This window comes from Chanodichthys erythropterus, chromosome 19, assembly GCF_024489055.1.
Source record: "Chanodichthys erythropterus isolate Z2021 chromosome 19, ASM2448905v1, whole genome shotgun sequence".
Lineage (NCBI taxonomy): Eukaryota > Metazoa > Chordata > Actinopteri > Cypriniformes > Xenocyprididae > Chanodichthys > Chanodichthys erythropterus.
Genome location: NC_090239.1, coordinates 8794378 through 8816922, shown reverse-complemented (window position 1 = coordinate 8816922; position 22545 = coordinate 8794378). Strand labels below are relative to the sequence as shown.

Sequence of the window (22545 nt, the reverse complement as noted above, 5' to 3'; positions counted from 1 at the left end):
ATTATAAAGAAATTGTTCTCTCTCTCATATATATATATATATATATATATATATATATATATATATATATATATATATATATATATTCTCATATGCTTGCACTTTAAAATAAGGTGTTAAATAAGAAAAGCATCAAATACATTACAAAAAGTAGTTTTAAAAATAAAAAATTTATTTGATTCAACATAGAATTTATTACAGATCAACTTTTAGGCTACAACAGCCATGATTCCTTTTTTTTTTTCTGAAGCTGCATCTGAATTGGTATTTAGATATATTTAGACACCAAAACAGTTTGGTTACCAACATTCTTCAAAATATCTTCTTTTATGTTCCACAAAAGAAAGAAAGTCATACAGGTTTGAAATGACGCAAGTTTGAGTAAATGTAACCAAACAGAAATTTTAATTTTTTTTGCAAACGATCCCCAAAATAAGAAATTAATTTTATTGAAATTATAGTCTAAATAAGAAATTAAATCTGCCAGTAGGTGGCAGTAAATGTCTAAATTGTCACTGAGACATTCATTTGATTGTGTAAACAGCTGATTCTTTCAGGAATTAAAGGATTAGTCCATTTTCAAATAAAATTTTCCTGATAATTTACTCACCCCAATGTCAACCAAGATGTTCATGTCTTTCTTTATTCAGTCTAAAAGAAAGTCTTTTTTTGATGAAAACAGTACAGGATTTTTATTCTTATAGTGGATTTCAATGGATTCCAAACAGTTGAAGGTCAAAATTACAGTTTCAGTGCAGCTTCAAAGGGCTTTAAACCATACCAGACGAGGAATAAGGAATAAACGATCGGCCATTTTCGGAAAAAATACAACTGTATATGCTTTATATAAACATATGATCGCCTTGCACATGCTTCCACTTTCTGTATTCTTCAAAAAGCTTACGCTGCATGTCCTACGCCTTCCCTATTCTACTTATGGAAAAAAATTAAACTGTCGCCGCGTTCACTCATAAGTTGACAGCTCTAACACACACTTCATTTTAAGTTATTACAATAACTTAAAATAATAATCCATTCATTCTGTCAGGATTTAATATTAGTGTTTCATTAAGTTTGTGTGTTTCTGTGTTCCTAAAATATAAAGTATTATTGACTGATGACAGGTGACAGATGTCCTCAAACACTCTGTGATAAAAGCAAATATTCCTAAAGGAACTGCAAATATAAATAACGCCCATTAACTTGAAGTACAACACTGTAAACTCATGCAAATATTTTGCTACAGTAAGGAAATTTACTTTGTCAGCTCACCCCTTAGGTACATAGATACTGAAATAAAATGAAGATGATGAAAAGTAAAACAATATCCCAATGCATATCCCAATGCATTGTGAACAAAATGGAGGCATATTTAAAACCAACAATAACATTTTAAAAGATTTATTCTCAGCACCCTGTTGTAGGATCAGCTTTCCAATTTCTATTAATTAGTGCTCGGTTTCCAAAAATCCTTAACCGTTTTATAAAAGTGAAGTGATTTTTGAACTCTAAAAAGGAGTGTGGTGAATCTCTAAACCAGTTCATTTGACCAGAATGAACATAACAGTTAAATTATTTGGTAATAAAAATGATTAAGTACATTCAAATAACATCAGATAACATCAAGTGACCAAACAGACCTTAACAGGATAGATAAAATAAATCAAAAGAAATTCACATTTTGATTCAAACAGCTTGTGAAGGGAAGTCAACATAAGATATTGCACTTTAAAACCTCCAAGTAAAGTTAAGTTATAAACTTAATAGCATAAAATTCCCCTTAAAAATAGAAAACCCTTCTGGATTTACACATGATGCAACAAGGCAACAAGTGCATTTTGGATGAACCAGCTATACATTTTTATACTCACACTCAATACAATATGATATCAAATAAAATCATTTAAAAAAAAATATTCTCTTTGGTTGATTAAGTGTGATGCTCTGAAGCCTTTAAACTCTGTCTTTTTCTCACAAACCATGGTAGTCCATCATTTTAGAAGTCCCAAGGCACATATTACAGAATCCACGTGGTCGAAAGCAACACCACGATTCATCCCTCAGAAATTACTCAATATGTGTGAACAAACAGCAACCAAGAACACAAGAGCTATTCAGTTATTCCTGAACTCTAACCAAGCCCTCTCCTCATGACACATTAGTCAGTCTTTTGTTTCTCATGAGAAAAAAACAATTCAGAGCATTCATTAAATAGTTTCTGTTCTAATTCCTTGTTGAGCAATATATTATCTTTACCTTCAAAAGCAAATATGCCTTAATAGGGGAGAATAACAGGTTCGTCCTGCACATGCACCACGTACAATGTGTAGCGTTCATCCGTTTGTGCTCACTGATGCATGAAGAGATTCATCAATCCGGCCTGATGCAACTCTTGCCACAACTTCATTTCCATGCGCATGTCATGGTTGGCATAAAAATGCACCGCGTGTCGCTCTTTGTCATAGTAGTGGTCTGAATACACGTTGTAGTCAGGGGTCATAAACCCATATGCATCAACCTGTTAATAACACAAACATCATGTTATCAGAACTTTCACAAAGACATATTTTATGCAACCCAGGCTCACTGGAAATACGTGGCGGCATTTCTGTAAAAAGATGTTCCTTGGTGCGTTTCACGGGACACTTTCAAAGTGGAGCTGGAGCTAAAAGCACAGCTGAACGTAAATCAGCCAACGTTTTATGATGTTGGCTGAAGTACGTTTTGGGGAAGTTTGGAAATTAAATGCACGGTGAGCAGTGCTACAAGGTAATGCTCTATCGTGTTTAAAAATAATATAGTCTAAACCTCACTGATAGTGTTAACAAAAGCAAACATGGGAAAAAGGCATGAGGCAACCATGCCATTTTAGTCTTTGTGCTCTTTTATTTGGTGTCGTGACTTGTTTCTCTGTACTCATACCCAAGCGGTTTAAAAACAGGTGATTTTAAACAATTGACGTGCAATAAGCAGCGAAAGACAACTCATTTCAGTATATGCGCGCGCTCCCTCTGAGAAACTGTTTCTCAGCGTAATTTAAACACAGTAATTTATGTCTTAAGTTAACTAAACTGTTGAGAGAAAACCCACGAGTATAGAGGATATGCATCAACGTCACTTTCCCGCCGAAAACGCGCTCCCTCAGCTGGACTGAGTGGCAAAAGAACCTGCTGCGTGACTGGATTTAACAGGGGAAACTGCGAAAACGCGTTCCTTACAACTGGAACATGGATACTGACATGCAGCCAAGAGTCGTGTTTCCTGACATTTATATGTGCCTGATTTCGACGGCGGGGAAATTCATAAAGCAAATCTGCCTGTGAATATTTTATATAACTACAATATAGGTAAGTTTAAATCCGCGTAATCACTTATATCAATGTTATATCGTCATATTGTCCAGCCCTAAAACATTATAGTTTTATAGTATAGTTTTTGTCAGTGTTGTTTATTGAAACGCACCCCTTATGCAGAATATAAGATGGAAAATATTTAATTGATCAGTTGTAAACACAATATATAACAATACAATATACGGTATGATTTTACCTAAAAAACCAACAAGTTGACACAAAATGCTAACTGCAAGTCCACGTTTCTCTGCCTGGAGTCGTTGCTGTCTGCAGTTTTTAAATTTATACCTCAGGTTTTGTATCAAAGCTATTTGTATAGTCAATCACAAAACTCTTTCCTGTTTTGGATGTGTTTTGTGTGTTTTTCACGACATTCACGCTGAAAACCAATGCTGCCGCTCGCACACCGGAAGCGAAGCTCAGCGCCGCGACACGTCTTTCAAATTCGAACACATTGTTTTATATTTTTTTCTGAGTCGTAGCTGGGCGCCGCGGACAGGCGCCGAATATCGCCGCCGGTGTGCGTACACTCATAACAATGCGTTCGAATTTTAGAGACGTGGCGTGGCGCTGAGCTTCGCATCCGGTGTGTGAGCCCCTTCAGTCTTTTTCGTGCATATCCTCTATAATGGATCCGTGCAGTCGGTTTTAAAGGAACACTCCATTTATTTATTTTTTACTTTTTTTTTTTTTTTTAAATAGGCTCATTTTCCAACTCCTAGAGTTGAGTTTTACCGTTTTCGAATCCATTCAGCTGATCTCTGGGTCGGCGGTACCACTTTTAGCATAGCTTAGCATAGTTCATTGAATCTGATTAGACCGTTAGCATCTCGCTCAAAACAACCAAAGATCAATAATAATTCTTCCCATTTAAAACTTGACTCTTCTGTAGTTACATTGTGTATTACAATGATATTACACAGCGTCTCTCACAAATGTCTCCATGGTTGACTCCCATGCAAGCAGGGGGTCACAGGCGCTGCGTAATATCATTGCGCCTGCTGCACCCATGGTACGGCAGCAAAGTCCCTTGATTATTCTGCCGGAATGAGAGTATAGTTCCTAGCCATATCAGTCCAGAAAATCATAATTTTTAATTTTCCGTCGGTCTTAGTATACGATGTAACTACAGAAGAGTCAAGTTTTAAATAGGAAAAATATCGAAACTCTTTGGTCATTTTTCAGCGAGATGCTAACGGTCTAATCAGATTCAATGAACTATGCTAAGCTATGCTAAAAGTGGTACCGCCAGACCCGGAGATCAGCTGAATGGATTCACATTTTAGTCATTTTAGTCTTTCATATTTTAGAACTCAACTGTTTAACTCTAGGGGAGTTGGAAAATGAGCCTATTTTCAAAAAAAGTGCAGTGTTCCTTTAAAGTGACAGCATCCAAATTTACTTGCTGTCCTTATTAATGCTAATCAAACAACAACAAAATAGAAAATATCTCACTGCTCTTGACTTGTAACTTTAACAAGAATAAATGTATATTTAATTTACAGAGTAAAGACAATGCAGTGTTTTTTGTACATTTGATTATGTTTTATTAAGTATTTCTTATTTCTAGTGCTTGAAGTTTTCAGGTAGGTCTATTTTGTTTGTGTCTTTGTTCTATTGTAGTTTGTTTTCTTTGTTCTTTCTTTATCACTGTTTACTTGTCTTCAGTAAGCTTTTTAGGCTAGTATTCGTTTTTTTTAAATGATCTATTGATCTATTATGATCTATTAAAAACCTTATTTAAAGCAAAAATAACTATATTGTGATATATATCATTATTGTGAAATAAAATTACTCATATTGTAATAATGAAAGATTTTGGTCAAATCGCTCACCCCTACTTCCAAATGTATCAGTTTTACATATCATGCACTATGGTAAAACAGTTTTGAGGTCATGGCTTAATATTGTGCAAGAATCTCCTTGAAAATTTTTTTTTTTTTTTAATTGATAATCTGCCACCATACTCAATACTTGCGTTTTACTGTCTCTAGTGTTTATTTTAGCTGAAAACTGCAGGGAATTGTATATTTATGCAAAAACGTAAGTAGAGACTCATTTCCAATGAAAATGGGTTGGTTTTATGATGGCAATACAGCTTGCCAGGTGTCTTTATTATGTAATTACAGAGGTCAACTGTCTGGTTAGACTACACATCTAAGATCTGTGAAAAACTTTGCTACTGTAGGTATTTGCATACAATTTTAAGTATAATGTCTATCTGTACAAAACTGCCATTATGTTCTTATCAATTGTGACCTTCTCTAAATGGATAGATGAGGATATGGATGCTTCTACTCATTTTACAGCAGGGCACATCATATGTTTGATGTCATTAAAATCTCAATAAAAAGATTAATCATACCTGGTCACATGTATGAATAGCAGCCAAGAGCATTACTGCTCCTGTGGACGGCCTGTAAATTCTTCTCGCGCCTGTTTTCAGAAGATTTGAATGGAGGAACCTTGATGATGAATAAGAAAAGTCATAAACTTGGATATCTACATAAAAATTAAGACAAAACTAAACAAAAAGATACAACATTTATAACACGCCACTTTCAGTTGATCGCAGCATTCTGTGGTCAATTATTTGTGTATAATGACCACTGAACTGTATAACTGACCGCTGTCACCTGCAACGGATTTCCGAGATTCATGCGAGATCTTTCTTCTCACATAATTTTAACTCCGATCAAGTATTCATGTAATAAGTGGGATAATGTGCAGTCAGCCGCTTTGTGCTTCTTGATCTCCCTGTCTGGGATTAATTTTGCAATAATGACTGGCTGAGTGTGCATTATCCCTTAGTCTCTGTTTGCAAAGCTTACCTGTTTCTGAGGTAACGGATAAAGTCTGGGTGGTAGATTTTGAATTTTTCTACTGTCACATCTTCACCAAAGTATGTAGGGGGTCTGAGAGAGATATACATTACAATTAAATTGAGTCTTAATTGTGTATATAATGTACTGTATTATATAAACACAGCTAACATGAAAACAAGGAGGGTTGGACTGTATTTGTCATAGTGATCAAGGATATGTTCAAGGATATGTGAAAATGTAAATTTACATAAGAATTTTTTTAATATTTACTTTTTGCTGCGCTCGGGACCTTTATCAATTGTGTGTTGAAGCCGCCTTCATAAGGATATAATCTCGTGATATAAGATTTTGGTCATATCGCTCACCCCTACTTCCAAATGTATCAGTTTTACATATCATGCACTATGGTAAAACAGTTTTGAGGTCATGGCTTAATATTGTGCAAGAATCTAAAAATTTACATAAGAATTTTTTTTTATATTTACTTTTTGCTGCGCTCAGGACCTTTATCAATTACTGTGTGTGTCGAAGCCGCCTTCATAAGGATGTAATCTCGATCATGGTCTGGCAGGAATATATACCTTGTCTCCTGCACAGATGGAGATCAAGATAAAGAGAGAGTTAGCAAACAACAATGTCACAACTTAATATACAAAACAGCGTCTCTGTTGCTCAACTTGTAATGCCGTTAGCAATCCTAAGGTCATGGGATCCATTGCCAGGGGAAGACACACCTTAAATGTTTTGCAATAAAAGCAGCTGTTTGGATAAAATAAAATGTATGCCAAATGCATATTGGGTTACTAATGTAGTGATAAAAATGGCTTTAGGATTGCATTATTATTGATTTAATATCAATAATTTGTTGATGTTGTATTGAATACCCCTTTTGCTTCTATTGAGGTGGGATACGGGTAAGGTCATGGTTAGGTTTTGGTGGGTTTAGGTGTATAACTCAAGGGTTAACAGTGTAATTACAGATTTATTTACAGCTATAATTACAAACGGGTATTTTTTAAATACAAGTACAGTGTAAAAACATGCATGTACACAATAAGTGCATTGTATCAAATGATTAAATGTTAGTACAAAGTTAAAGACACTTAATATAAAGTGAAGCACTGCGTCTCGTCTTTGCATGGATGTGTACTAGTCTGACATCATTGGTTACCTTTGATATGGGTGGACCTTTGTAGCCGAAGCGAGCATAGCTATGCATGGAGTTTCGCATGGTGTTGGTTGAGAACGTGTAAAATGATGTTCGGGATCCCACATCATTCTCAAATCCATCAAGAACTGCACCATTCACCCTAAAGATGGGAGACAGAAAGAGAGAAGCATTGTGATATTAATCAATAAACATGGTTTCCTTGATTTTTAGAGTCTAAATGATTGGAACATCACCTGAAACACTGATTTAAAGTGCTCCAATTATGCTGTTTCAGATGTTATCTTTCATGTAGTGTGTAATACAGCTGTTTGTGAAATGTGAATGTAAAAGGTCAGCAAAGTTTCAAAGATTAAGTTATTTTCTCCCAAAAGAAATGACCAATTCTGCCTGAAATGAGTCGTCAGCAATTCGAGCCTTAGGCCCCGTCCACACGGAGACACGTTTAGGTGTATACGCAAAAATTTGAAAAATGTGCAATGTTTTTTGAAACTGGGTCCCAGAGTGGATAAATCTGAAAACGCCACCCTTGCCTCTGGCATGCATACTGCACTGTTTTGAGCCGGTTTCAGCAGTTTCATGTGTACGCAGATATTTCTTGAGACGAGGAAAAAAAAGATTGGATAGGGAACGATCTGGCTTTGTGTGGACGGGGCCTTGCTTCCCTGCACAAACCTATGTAGGTTTGTAACAAACTTGCATGATGCCAGCCTATGGGTCTTCATTGGCTGCCCGCGAACAATGTCTACTTGACCCGCCCCATAAACACTGTAGTTGTAGCTGAGGCCTGAATGTTTAGTTCATTTTGTCAACATGTCGTGAAGACATTGTTTTCTGCGCTGCGAAAGCGAATCCGCTTTGAAGGCACTACCAAAGGATGAGGACTCATGCTCAAATTGATACAGTAAATCCAATGTTCATATTAGAGTTGGTCCCGAAATCTGCACTTTTGTCAACTCTAGTTCATATCACTGTGTATCAAGTGCTGAGGAGACATCTGGAGCTGAAATTCAGATAATGGGTGCTTTGTTTCTGACACGCACTGTAAGCTCTAGACCAATCACAACAGACTGTGCCATCTGACCAATCAGAGCAGAGTAGGCTTTTGGAAAGGAGGGGTTTAGCGAGATCTGATCCTTAATCGAATCGTTTCAGACACTGTGGGAAAAGATTTGATGCTGTACTGTATATTATGAGGAAAATTTGTTTTTGACCTTGGATGCATCATGCATGTAAACCTATTATCCTAAACATCAGTATCTCTTAATGATTAACCTTCTCACCTGAAGACATAGTCATGTTCATCGATCTCCTTGCCTTTTCTTGAACCATTCAGTATTCCGCCGTTTCCCACCACAGCACAGCGGATACACTGGGATCTGTTCTTTCTCTTCTCCCAGTCATCAAACATCAACCGATTTGCGGTTGTATTTAAAATTCCCAGTGAGCTTTTCAACACTGTGAACAACAACACACTCAAAACTAAATGTTTTGGTCCATGTTACACATATTATGTTAATTTAATCACTACAGATATTAGATTAAATAATAAGTAATACTAAGTAAATCCACAAAACAATTACACATTAAATATATTTAGTTCATGAGTATGAAGTCGGAAGTAGTTAAAAAAATAAATAAAATCTTTCAAAAGTTCACAGGTAAATTAAGGTATTTATTTTAAAATAATAAAAAAACAAAAAAATTATTGATTAAATCAAAATTAAAAAATAATTTAAATAATTATATGAAAAACATTTCATATAATTTGTCACAAAACTAGATTGACAATGGCTTTTTCAAATAATAATAATAATAGACATTTAATAATTAATTGCTTCTGGAAATTTTGAATTCTATGCAGTCTGTATAAAATGTACCATCAGAAATGTATCTACTTTTTTCCCCATAATGTTACAAGTGCTTTGTTGCTTTTATGAGCAGTGGCATTTCCCATCCTGTTTTCGTGTTTGCTGCAAATATGCAATCAAAACAGCTAAATGATTCCCCTGTAATCTGAACTGAAATTCAATTCAAATTCAAAATACTGTCAATACCCAAGCACAAAAGTAATGGCGCACTAATGGCTATATCACTCTGACAACTTGGATAATAAAAACATCTGGGCAAGTACAAAAGACTTAGATTCCAAAAAGAAAAAAAAAGAAAACACACACACACACACACACACACACACACCTTCAATATCAATGCCTCCCCAGCCATGTGCTCCACTGTAGTGACTCAAGCGCTGGTACTGTTCTGGGGTGAAATGCTTAGCCCATTGAAGCACTGGAATACTGTGTAGAAATATCTCAGAAAACTGAGTCTGAGGCACACGCTTCCTAATGTTGTTGGGACAGGTCTGCAAGAGAGAGAGAGGGGTAAATATTAACACTGACAATAGTCATAGTTAGTTCTATGGGTGTAGTAACATGCAAAAAATGTTACATTACTTTTTACATCCTTATATATATATATATATATATATATATATATATATATACACACACACACACACACACACACACACACACACACACACACACACACGTACTTTATGTATTTAATCTCACTTTATTAACGTATTTATTGCGTTACTTTTCCTCACCTGGGCTTTACTTGTTTGTTTTTTAATAACAAAATAAGTTTTATTTTTGTCAAATGTTAAGGCCCTTTCAAAACAAAAGTGAAGGCTGAAGAAGGAAAAGCATATCTACGCCTGTACAGTAGAGGATACAGGAGGAGGAAGCTCAACACTTATTTCTAAATCTAATCTAAAGTCATGTTTGCTTATTAGTATGGTTGAATGGTTGAATCAGATCATTGAAGGTCAGCAGCAAAGACATTGGTCAATAAAGTGAGATTAAATACATAAAGTATATTTGTGTAATTTAATATAGTTAATCATTACAGGTTTGGATAAAATTCTGAGATTGCATTTCACTATTTTTATTCATTTTGAGGAATACTAAGGAACTAGAACTACAATACCTATCATGTTTACACACCGAACACAACGCTTCTGCACTTTATTTCTCTCAACATGGGGAAAGGAGAGCTGTCAGTCAATAAATGTGAAAAAGTAACTTGAGTTATACTTTTTTGAAAAAGTAACTTCGATATTTTGTTGTAAATTGAAAAAGTAATGCGTTACTTTACTAGTTACTTGAAAAGTAATCTGATTACATAACTCACTGTTCACCGAGGCTTCTTTTTTAATAAAAATACAGTAAAAACTGTATTATTGTGAAATATTATTACAATTTAAAATGACCGTTTTCTATTTTAATACATTTTAAAGTGTTACTGTGATGAGTCCAGTCTTCAGTGTCACATGATCCTTCCGAAATAATTCTAATATGCTGATTTGATGCTGCAGAAACAATTCTTATGATCAACTTGGGAAACAGTTGTACTGCTTAATATTTTTTCAGGATTTTTTGATAAACAGCAAGTTCAAAAGAATAGCATTTATTTTAAATACTTTTTTTTTTAACAATATATGTCTTTTTTGATTAAGTGAAATGCATCCTTGCTTAATAAAAGTATTAATTTCTTTCAAAAAATAATAACCTTACTGAACCCAAAATTTGAATGGCAGTGTATGTATTTTTTTTCATTATAGAGCAGATGGTTTTCACAGTGGAACTGTAATGTTTTGTTTTTTTATTTTGGGTCATTTAATTTAGTATTTTTTTAGTGTCATCTGAATAAAATGCTGCCGTTCTGTTGTGATAGTTACTACAAACTTCCGCTGACTTTTTGCCCAATTTGAATGACCATTAAATTTGAATGACTGCTGCATTTATACAAACACTTGAATGAAACTGAATTTAAGCAGGTGACTTCTGGAAATTGCACTCACTCACAATACTAACACAGGCACGATAGTTCACAATATAGGCCAAAAACCACAAACAGACACTCACTGTTTGTGAAGGAAAATCATCCGTGGCATACCGGTCACCAAAAAAATCTGGTTCAGTGGGTTTTGTCTCATTTTTTGCCATTGGCTTTAAGGATTTTGTGTTTAAATTTGCTAGATCAGACTTTGCACTGTTTTCTGACACCGATGAATCCTTAAGCTCTGATTGCTGGACTGAATTTCGCTCCAGTTCTTCAGCAGTGTCCAGTTCATTCTCAGAAAACCGTTGATACTCCAAAGAACTGTAATTCCTGAGAGAATATAACCTGTGGGCAAGAAAATTTAAAAATAAGCAATGTTTTTTACTTTCTAACTGTAAGAATGAAGCTAAGGACCACCAACTCAAGAGAAGAGGCCATTAGGAACAGGCCAAACACTAAATCGTACATCAATACTCCATTGTTTTTCATTGAAAGAATATCACCTTAATATGATATGTGATACATCAGCAAACACATCTTGATGAAAACAAGCATGCATGTCTCTGATAAGAGAAATGTAATCAAACTAAATCTCACAGAGGTATGACACATGACAACACAAGGATGAGATGGTATAAAATGTCTGAACAGTGAACGCCCTTTCCATGTTATTGCTTCATTGTGTGTAGTCATGCAAATGTGTTTGGAAACCGGTTACTATGTTCGTCAAACTCCTAAAGATCTTTCTGAAAAACACAGTGATTAGAAGCACTTGTTTCCACCACGGAATAAAAAATGAAAAAAGGTAATTGTGACTTTTTATGACTTTTTTTCTCCGAATTGCAAGTTTATATCTCACAATTTAGACTTTTTTTTCTTGTAATTGCGAGTTTACATCTCGCAATTCTGACTTCATAACGTACAATTTCAAGTATTAATGTCAGAATCATGAGATTATGGGTCCTATTTTAACTATCTAAGCACACTGTCTAAAGCGCACAGCGCAAGTGCACTTAAGGCGTGTCCGAATCCACTTTTGCTAGTTTAAGGATAGGAAAAATGGTTGGTTCGCCTGGCTCATGGTCTGAAAGGGTTGTCCCTATTCTCTTAATGAGTAAAGGGTGTGTTTTGGGTGTAAGGCTGCATTCACACGGGGCGCCGGCGTTAACGCTTCTCGTTTACTTTGAATGGGTGACGTCATGCGTTGCCGAACTGAATTGTGGGTTCCGTTGCGTCGCTTCACTCGCGTTGCAAGCGGCAGAAGTTGAAGATTTCTCAACTTTTCAAGCGCCAATGCAGGCGTCATCCAATCAGATCGCCCTATGCAAATACCCTAGAGCAGTCGCAGCCAACTGCGTTCGTGCAACACCGGAAAGTAATGTGATTGGCTGTAATCACTATAACGGTTGCGTCAGCACTAGCTTCAGACACGCCCTCCGTCAAGCATTGACGCTGACGCCCCGTGTGAATGCAGCGTAACCCGCAATAAAATTTTTTTTAAAAAAGCCGGATTCCACCAAAGCATTTTTATCCGGGAGTATGATAGGGCCCATAATCTCACAACTCTGAGGGGGAAAAAAAGTATTTTTTCCCTCAGAACTGGACTTTATAACTCGCAATTGCAAGTTGATATCACAATTCTTGAGAAATTAATTGTGAGATATAAACTCGCAATTGCGAGAAAAAGTCAGAAAAAAATTCCCACAATTCTGACTGTTTCTCACAATTGCAAGTTTATATCTCGCAATTCTGACATTATAACTCGCAATTGAAGAAAAAAAGTCAGAATTGTGAGATAAAAAGTTACAATTAATTAATATTTTTTTATTCCGTGGCAGAAACAAGCTTCCATCCAATAGTAACATTTCAAATTATCAACACTTCACAAGACCACTTAATTATTCATCCATAATTCTCACACATAAATTGTTATTATAACATGCTACTGGCACAACAGGTTTTCCAAGTGTAAGGCCCAAAAACAACTTCTGCAGATTCACAAGTTTAGTAATGTGCCTTTTCCTTACATGCTATTCTATTTTTTTTTTTTTTTTCTCAAGCCATTCCGGTGTTAAAATGAGAGATTTGCCCTTTAAAAACCATCTGGGCTACATTTCACATAACAAACCCTACTTTCAGAGCAATGATTGTGTGCTTCTCTAGCAGAGAATGAAGCCAAACCAGAATGATTCTACGCCTGACTGATTTAAAGGAGCAGTAAATCTCTCGTTTATTTCTGTCCCTTACTGGAGAACAAAGTAAATAACTAAGGAAAAGGGATATCCAGACTGGTATATTAAACATCTAAAGTTTAAGTATACTCCTTGTTTCTACCATTTTCAGCTGCTTGCTTGAGGGTTTATATGTCACTATTCCTTGAGAAGCTGTTTTTATAACAATACCTATTGTGGAAAGCGCTGTGCAAATAAATTGAGATTGAACCCCCCCCACCCACTTTCACTACAAAAAGGCGAGGTCAGAGAGAGCAACAAGACATGAAATCACTTTCTTAGCTTCTGCCGCCCACCTCCATAGCAACGGCGAACATGCTGAAATGATTAGCAGAGGAAGTGTGCACTGTAATCACAGCTCTCTAGAGACAACATGTGCACTGTGACATTACTAACTATATGACAAATGGAAAAACAATTTTGCAAGAGCTAACCTTAATTTAAATTGGTTTATTTAAAGAATGGCACATTTAAAATTAGAGAGTGCTCAACTTTCCCAATTATATTTGAATGCATTGACATGTATTAAAATAGGCTGTCAGTCAATATTTAATTGCGACTTCTCGTATATTTTGTGTGGATTACATATGTAGCAGAATATATGCACATATATAAGGAAACCAGACAGGGTTATCAATGCAAAAACGCTTGTTGCTTATCTTTGAAAAAATGTTTTTGAAGAAGTCTCTTATGCTCACCAAGGCTGCATTTAATTGATTAAAAATACAGTAAAAATGGTAATATTGTGAAATATTACAATTTAAAATAACTTTTATCTTTTTTAATACATTTCAAAATATAATTCATTTATGCAATTGCAAAGCTGAATGTCTTCAGTGTCACATGATCCTTCAGAAATCATCGATTTTGAGAACAGTTGTGCTTCCAAACTTTTGAACAGTAGTGTATTCTTTAATACAAACAACATGTTTCTCAAAAAAAATAAAAAAAATACCGAAAAGCAACTCAGCTAAATTCTACAATTAAGTGTGTAGAGGAAAAAACATCTGAATACTGAATTGACCTTTAAAGGTCAAAAAATGAATTTACTTTGGCATAGTTAAATAACAAGAGTTCAGTACATAGAAATGACTTACAGTGAGTCTCAAACACCATTGTTTCCTCCTTCTTATATAAATCTCATTTGTTTAAAAGACCTCCGAGGAACAGGGGAATCTAATGTTACGTAACAGTCATTTTAATATCATTAATATGTACGCCCCCAATATTTGCATATGCCAGCCCATGATCGAGGCATTACACAAGGGCAGGCAGTATTAACGTCTGGATCTGTGCACAGCTGAATCATCAGACTAGGTAAGCAAGCAAGGACAACAGCGAAGAATGGCAGATGGAGCAATAATAACTGACATGATCCATGATAACATGATATTTTTAGTGATCTTTGTAAATTGTCTTTCTAAATGTTTTGTTAGCATGTTGTTAATGTACTGTTAAATGTGGTTAAAGTTACCATCGTTTCTTACTGTATTCATGGAGACAAGAGCCGTCGCTATTTTCATTATTAAACACTTGCAGTCTGTATAATTCATAATCACAACTTCATTCTTTATAAATCTCTCCAACAGTGTAGCGTTAGCTGTTAGCCACGGCGCACTATCAAACTGATTCAGAATCAATGTAAGCATAAAAATAAACACTGTATTTACGCGATTAGACATGCTGCATGATGAACACTTTGTAAAGATCCATTTTGAGGGTTATATTAGCTGTTTAAGGCAAGCGCGAGCTCTTGGGGCGTGGAGCACGAGAATTAAAGGGCCACACACCCTGAATTGGCTCATTTCTAATTATGCCCCAAAATAGGCAGTTAAAAAAATCTATGGGGTATTTTGAGCTGAAACTTCACAGACACATTCAGGGGACACCTTAGACTTATATGACATCTTTAAAAAAAAAAAAAAAGTTCTAGGGCACCTTTAAAGCATGGTGCATGTAAAATAACCTACACTCTTAAAGATAAAGGATCCAAAAGGGGTGATGCCATAGAAGAACCATTTTGAGTTTCTGTGGACCAATTTTGTCTTAGTCTGAAGAACATTTGAATAATCTGAAGAATAGTTTTCCACTAGAATATAAAGAACATTGTGTGATGGAGAGTTCTTCATGGAACATTTTTTTTAAGAGTGTAAAGAAGTCTGTCTTTACCTGTAATGTTTCATGGTGAAGCTTTGGAGGTTCATCGCTTGCCATGGCACCTGGAACTGCATAGCCACGCACACCACGATTAAAGTCAGTAATGCGATTACCAACAACCCAAAGAACCACAGCAGAAGCCTCTGGGGCAGCCGGCCTGTCATCGTGCTACTTTCCTCGTGCAAAAGTTGCTGAGAGTTCCCCAGAATGTCCGGTCACTTTGTAAGCACATGAGCGTTCTCCTGAGAAAGGAATGATGCTTTGATGAAACAGGGGTTTGAAAGTGCCCTCAAGGGGAAGGGTTGGCAGGGTCGCTGCTAGTCAATTAGTTCATTTTGAGCTCCGGCATTCACACATGGGAGTCTCCTGCACTACCAAGGGACGTCTGTGAGAGGAAGAAAAAAATACAAGAGAGTCAAACTCCACATGGCGGTTTCTACGCAGTAATCCTGTTTTAATTAAAGGGCCTGGTAAACCAGGAACATGTGATTCTGGTTTCAAAGTGCACCTTTGCTCAAAGAGTGTTTTAGATGCTAATTAATAGTGTCAAAAAGACTGCAGGATTTGACAAAGGAAGAAATGAGAGGGAACGGATGAAAGACAGAAATAGAGAGCGTGAATTTACCATATAGACACAAAATGGCTGTTTTCGGAGTTGTTTACAGAAGAGGGCGAGGAAAAGCCTGAGATACTGTGGTAAGATTGCTTGTTAGTAACTCTCCCCAGAGTACAGGTTTTTTTCTAAGAAACCAGCATTATTCCCTTAGGAAATATTTCCCCATGACCACATCTCCTGCCGATGTGCCTGAAATCATGTAACTTTACAAATCATTTAGCGTGCAGACAAAGTATGCAACAAGTAAGCCTAGTTTTTAGCATATAAAACAATTTAAAACATCTGGAAACTAGTTGTCCCCAGAGTTCACAGTCAGGCTTTGCCCTTCAATAAAACAGAATCACATTGATACAAATAGAACTACATTAACGACTATTTGAAAGTCATTTAAGCAAAACTGGAAATACAACTTTACAGTTATCTAAAATGGCCTTAGGCATCATATATAATCTAGTCAGTAACATATGTTGAAGGTTATCTACAAGTGAAAAATCTGAATAAGGAAAAAAAAAAAGTTGTTTAACAAAATGTAATTCTCCATTTGAGTCTCTAACTGGAGAATAAAGCTGAATTCAGAGGCACAAAGGCTCACATTATGCGATTTTTTTTTCTTGAGGATTCCTGCTATTCTTTTTCTGCCATATCTGGAATGACAAGAATGCTATTTGGGCGAATCAGTGTTTTAGTAAGTAGAATTGCTCCAGAAACTTGCTGTGCTTATAAAAATCACTCTAAAGTAATGTCTAAAGATTACATTATAACCCAAAGTCTATCTCCTTCAGGAAACTGAATAGAATTTCTCTTTAAATGCATTAAAGGTAGACTTAAATAAAGAAAAGAAAACTCTCCCAAAATGCATTAAAAGTTCATAAAACTTAAAAAAAAAAAAAAGTTGTCAAAACAAAAAGAGCCAGTTTCACACTACATCAGACGAAGTAACTGTCACCATATGTAACATTCAAAGACAGCTGACTCGCAGCAGCCCTTAAACCCGAGGAGAACTGGCAAAATATGGGAACAGACTGATTAAAGAAGAACTGTAAAAAAAAAAAAAAAAAAGTTCCGTACCTGAAGGAAAACTCCTGTCAAGCGATGTGAGGGGAAGTCGAGCAGAAATGTGCCTAGATTAACAACACAGCTCTCAGTCACACTCACACACAGCGCTAGAGAGGCGGCCCCATTGTGAAATAAGTAACAGCTGCTAGCAATTGGTCAACTCCCCTGCCCCCTCCCCCAAAGGAAGACATAAAATACAAGAGGAAGAGAGAGATGGTTACGTACAACTCAGAGCTTGGTGATAACAGACTAAAGTAACAGCAAACAAAACAAAGTCGGATGATATTCAAAGAAAGACCCTGGAATGTGCAAACGCAAGCATTCAAGCAAAGAACAGGCATAAAGATGCACTCATACAAAAACTACCCGAAAAACGACATGCAGTGACATGCTGAAGACACCCCAGGTTTAAAAAGCCTGATAGTATGCTTTATCACAACTTACAGCTGCCTCATTTACATACAAGGCTGTTATCACACTTTCCCACACTGTGGCCCCTCCTCTTCCTGGCCACGGTCAGGGGGGCAAAACGGTCACATGGGGGCTTAGACTGGTTCAGAAGTAAATAGGCTGCATGTAACTTTTGGTTAGAAAAAAGCTGCAGGAAACAAATGCAGTGCAAAATGGGAAACACCATGTGAGGGAGCAAGAGGCAAAACAGGGGTCAGAAACGTGGGTCAGTAGGATGGACTTTCCTGCAGATAGATGTGACTCAGATTGACATTTACTTTATTTATTTAGCAGACGCTTGTATACAAAGTAACTTACAAATGACAAAGCTGAAACCATTTGAACTCAGGAGAAAACGATATACAGCTCTAGACTAGAGCGGAAGTGAAAGTGGGTAGATGAGACTGAATGCCCGTTTTTTTTTGCCTGTGTTTGACGTCAGTAAGATTTTTTTAATGCTTTTATTCAGCAAGGATGCATTAAATTAATCAAAAGTGACAGTAAGTAAAGACTTTTAGAATGTTAAATTAAAGTTTCAGATAAATGCTGTTCTTTTGAACTTCCTATTAAATCAAAGAATCCTTAAAAAGGTATCACAAAAATATTAAGCATCACAACTGTTTTCAGCATTGATCATTATAAGAAATGTTTCTTGAGCTCCAAATCAGCATATTAGAATGATTTCTGAATGATCATGTGACACTGAAGACTACAGTAATGTGCCATTAATGTAATGTGCCAATAATGTGCCATCACAGGAATAAATTACATTTTAAAATACATTAAAAAAGTAATTTTTAATAATATTTTAATAGTAATTTTTAATAGTATTTTTGATCAAATAAATGCATACTTGGAGTATAAAGACTTTCCAAATTTTTTGAACAGTAGTGTATGTATATAACTGAAAGTGCATATTTCACCAGTTTGTTAGTTTGTTTTTGTCTTCACTTGATCATTTTAAATGGACTGGAGGTGTAACAAATTAATTTTTAAAAGTATAAATATTCCTGTACTTTCATGAGCTCATGAAACTGCATGCACATTATAGATAAGAAATATACGAATAGTTTAAAGATGACTAATCTTTAGTCAACTTTCCAAAAAGGAACTTTTATGTGCAATTAAAGGGTTAGTTCACCCAAGAATGAAAATGAAAATTCTGTCATTTATTACTCACCCTCATGTCGTTTCACACCCGTAAGACCTTCGTTAATCTTCAGAACACAAATTAAGATATTTTAGTTGAAATCCGATGGCTCCGTGAGGCCTCCATAGGGAGCAATGGACACTTCCTCTCTCAAGATCCATAAAGGTACTAAAAACATATTTAAATCAGTTCATGTGAGTACAGTGGTTCAATATTAATATTATAAAGCGACGAGAATATTTTTTGAGCGCCAAAAAACAAAAAATAACGACTTATTTAGTAATGGCCGATTTTAAAACACTGCTTCAGGAAGCATCGGAGCACAGATGAATCAGTGTATCGAATCTGCTGTTCGGAGCGCCAAAGTCACATGATTTCATCCGTTGGCGTTTTGACACGCGATCTGAATCATGATTCAATACACTGATTCATTTATGCTCCGAATCTTCATGAAGCATTGTTTTGAAATCGGCCATCACTAAATAAGTTGTTATTTTGTTTTTTTGGTGCTCCAAAAATATTCTCGTCACTTTATAATATTAATATTAAACCACTGTACTCACATGAACTGATTTAAATATGTTTTTAGTATCTTTATGGATCTTGAGAGAGGAAATGTCATTGCTCCCTCTGCAGGCCTCAAGGAGCCATTGGATTTCAACTAAAATATCTTAATTTGTGTTCTGAAGATTAACGAAGGTCTTATGGGTGTGAAACGACATGAAGGTGAGTAATAAATGACAGAATTTTCATTTTTGGGTGAACTAACCCTTTAAGTTAGGTTCTGTAGATAAAAGCAGATAAGATTGCAATGGATCGCTGTTCAGATGAAGTTTGGAAGTTCATTCCACCAGTAATTGGTGAACAACTTGAATCAACAGTTTCACACTGAACGAGCTGGTTGAAAGAGGAACCTGCGGCAGACAATTTCTGAGTAGTCAGTCAGACTGATAACCCGAAGGTTGGGGGTTCGATTCTCAAGACCAGCAGGAAATGACTGAGGTGCCTTTGAGCAAGGCACCTAACCCCCAAAAATGGCTGCCCATTGCTCTGGGTGTGTGTGTGTTTACTACTCACTACTCCTAATGTGTGTGTGCAATAACTTGAATGGGTTAAATGCAAAGAACTTGGCCGTACTTGGCCTTCACGTCACTTTCACTTTCACACAAAGAATCAGATCTGAATGTTGTCTCAAGTTAAACTTGGGACACTCAGGGAGTGGACTGTGGAGAACTGGAGTGATTTTGTAATTGCTAGCTTTTGCAAAAGGGAGGGAAAAAAAAAAAAAAAGTCAACAAACTCATTTTCAAGATTTATTTTCATACTGACAAGATTCTTTTCTTCACTGTTCGCAAAAACAGCTAATAAACTCAATGATCAAAATACAGGATGTGTGTAAAACAATCAAATTAAGAGCTACATGTTAAAGGGCACATTTAAATTTACTTAAAAACTCAGTCATGCAAAAACAAACATTTTAAAAACACAAAGAGGGAAAGTAGTTTGAAAGCAAAATGATCCAAGACATTAATTAAGATAATAATTAAAAGTAGTGTTTTTTTTTTTAGACCACAGTTACAAAAGGCCAGGAAAATGGCGACCGGCGCTTGACTATTAAACACTACACTCACAAAAGAATAATTCATTGGCACGAGTGGGACTGACACGCACCGGCCATGCCAACCACACTGCCATTCGAAGGCAGAAAGACAGCCAAGGACCTGCATCTGCTGCCAATCTGCTTCTAACCTTCACGAAATGCATCTGAAACATTCGCAGAATGTTTGAACGTTTTAAACCTCACACTGGGGTTCTAATAAACTGCATCCAACTGACTTTGGATACACATTTAAGTGTGATGTCAACATGTGACTCATGAAATTATGCCACACGACAGAGCTTTCTGTATTCTGCAGTCGGCCTGCAGTGGGGACAGTTTGAGCTCACTCTGGCGTTCCCTCTCTGTCCTCAGACGAGACACCTGATCCACTCATTAGAGAACAGGAATGAGGCACTTTTCACTCTGACCTTTTCGGAGTGCTTCCACTGATGAAACCGCTCACACATCAGTAAGAATCTGACATACAAAATCCACCAAACAATGGTACAATAAAGCGGTCTAACATTGGACAGGAAGTTGGTTACAGATCGCACGTGTAATTTAGCACATAAATCAACTTTTCCGACAAGGGTATTGTTTTGTAGATAAAGAGAAGTTTTTAAATGGAAGTTTTCTTTAAATAGAGGACGTAATGTTACCCAATCAGAATAAACATCAGGGTCAAACATTCCCAAGATAATAGGCCTAACATTCACTGCTTTTCTGGCCTGCGGCATTTTTATCCACTCTAAAATTTTAGATAAGTGGCTCCTAATAAAACCAAAAGCTAAAGTAACCAAAAAAGAAGGAATAAAAAGAAACAATGGAGACTTGTGGGAGTTTTAAAGCACCTCCCCCACCCTGCCACCCCAACTCCTGCTGAATTGCATTCGTCTCCGCTCCTCTCTTGGGTCGACTGCTTGGTATACATTGCAGAGAGAAAACGAAAGAGATTGGAGGGTTTTTAGTTGTGCCACAGAATGAATCCAAGTCATGCTCCCCCGGCTCTCAGAAATTTCACCAAGAGAAAAGTGTTCCTGGATCAACATTACAACACGACTTGTGTTAGTGCTAGAACTTTATGAACATTCAGTGGAAAAATGTAGGTTGATAATGTTATCAGATGTAGGTTGATAATGTTATCAGCCAATCGGGGATTGAATATGTTTCTCCAGGACCAACAAGGATGTTCCACCTCTCAATTTTAAAAGTCAAGCTAATAAATTCAAATGAATCATTCAGACCAATGTGTGAACTGTTTTGAATGATTCATACAATTCCTATGGCTTGCAAGCAATGCTAATTTAGTATTAAAAATATATTATTACAGTATTTATTAATATTTTGAATTAGCTTTTATTTTGATATTTTCAGTTGTGCTTTAGTTTTTGTTTTTTTTAATATTTTTAATTAGCTTTATATTTCAGTTTAATTTTAGTAATTTCAGTACTCCAACAAACTTGTTTCAGTTTTATTTCTATTTAGATTTTTCTAAGTTTTCCATTTATTTCATTATATTTCAGCACTATTTCAATGAACAAAAACACTGCTTGCAAGCCACGTTTATGCTAAAATATTTTGTCAACTAGATTTTGTTCTCGTTCACTTTTCAAAAGAAAAAAAAAAATAGTACATATTTACTATTTCTCTGTTTTCAATGACTTTTATTCTTTTCTGACTCTTTTAGGCCTGAAAAACACAATTTTCCTTGACATTTCCTTTTTTTCCATGACTGTGGGAACCCTGTATGTTGATTCAGGAACATCCTCCTTGGCAAATCACAGTCATCTTGTACCACGACATCCTGTCGAACCCAGCTCTGCCGTACCTAATTATAAACACCGTTATCCTTTTAATTTTCTATCCATCTGATATTTTATCTACCCAACTTTCTACATCCATCTCAACTCAACCTCATCCAGGTCTCTCACCTCAGTATGTGCAAAACTGCTGCAAATACGTACCATGAGAGCTGCTCAATCTACTGTCAGTCCCTACCAATCTAAAGAGACATTCCATCCTTATCTTCTTCCACTTACTGCTTTGCTGTCAACAAATCTCTATTGCCTAGCTGTGCTGCCATCATTCAC

General features: G+C 36.1%; 1 protein-coding gene across 3 annotated transcripts; it reads right to left on the bottom strand.

The window, feature by feature from the left end:
• Positions 1–178: 178 nt before the first annotated feature.
• st6galnac (ST6 (alpha-N-acetyl-neuraminyl-2,3-beta-galactosyl-1,3)-N-acetylgalactosaminide alpha-2,6-sialyltransferase) lies at positions 179–17398 on the bottom strand. 3 transcript variants are annotated; one of them, XM_067368717.1, is made up of 11 exons: positions 17268–17384; positions 16209–16402; positions 15596–15968; positions 11279–11540; positions 9546–9711; positions 8630–8804; positions 7350–7488; positions 6664–6767; positions 6185–6268; positions 5719–5818; positions 179–2518 (listed from the first exon to the last, which is right to left on the bottom strand). In XM_067368717.1, the coding sequence occupies exons 3-11, from the start codon at positions 15745–15747 to the stop codon at positions 2348–2350; spliced, it is 1353 nt and encodes a 450-aa protein (XP_067224818.1). In that variant the 5' UTR covers positions 15748–15968; positions 16209–16402; positions 17268–17384; the 3' UTR covers positions 179–2347. The 3 variants fall into 3 exon arrangements, with proteins under 3 accessions (XP_067224818.1, XP_067224819.1, XP_067224817.1); XM_067368718.1 differs by having other exon boundaries at positions 16209–16388; positions 17268–17351; XM_067368716.1 differs by lacking the exon at positions 16209–16402 and having other exon boundaries at positions 17268–17398.
• Between the last annotated feature and the right edge of the window lie 5147 nt (positions 17399–22545).

Coding starts and splice junctions, on each gene's coding strand:
- st6galnac (XM_067368716.1), bottom strand. CDS start 15,747: ATGACAGGCCGGCTGCCCCAGAGGCTTCTGCTGTGGTTCTTTGGGTTG. Junction 11,541..15,595: donor TTCACCATGAAACATTACAG/GTAAAGACAGAC, acceptor TCTTGCCCACAG/GTTATATTCTCTCAGGAATT. Junction 6,269..6,663: donor GGTCCTGAGCGCAGCAAAAA/GTAAATATAAAA, acceptor TATCTCTCTCAG/ACCCCCTACATACTTTGGTG.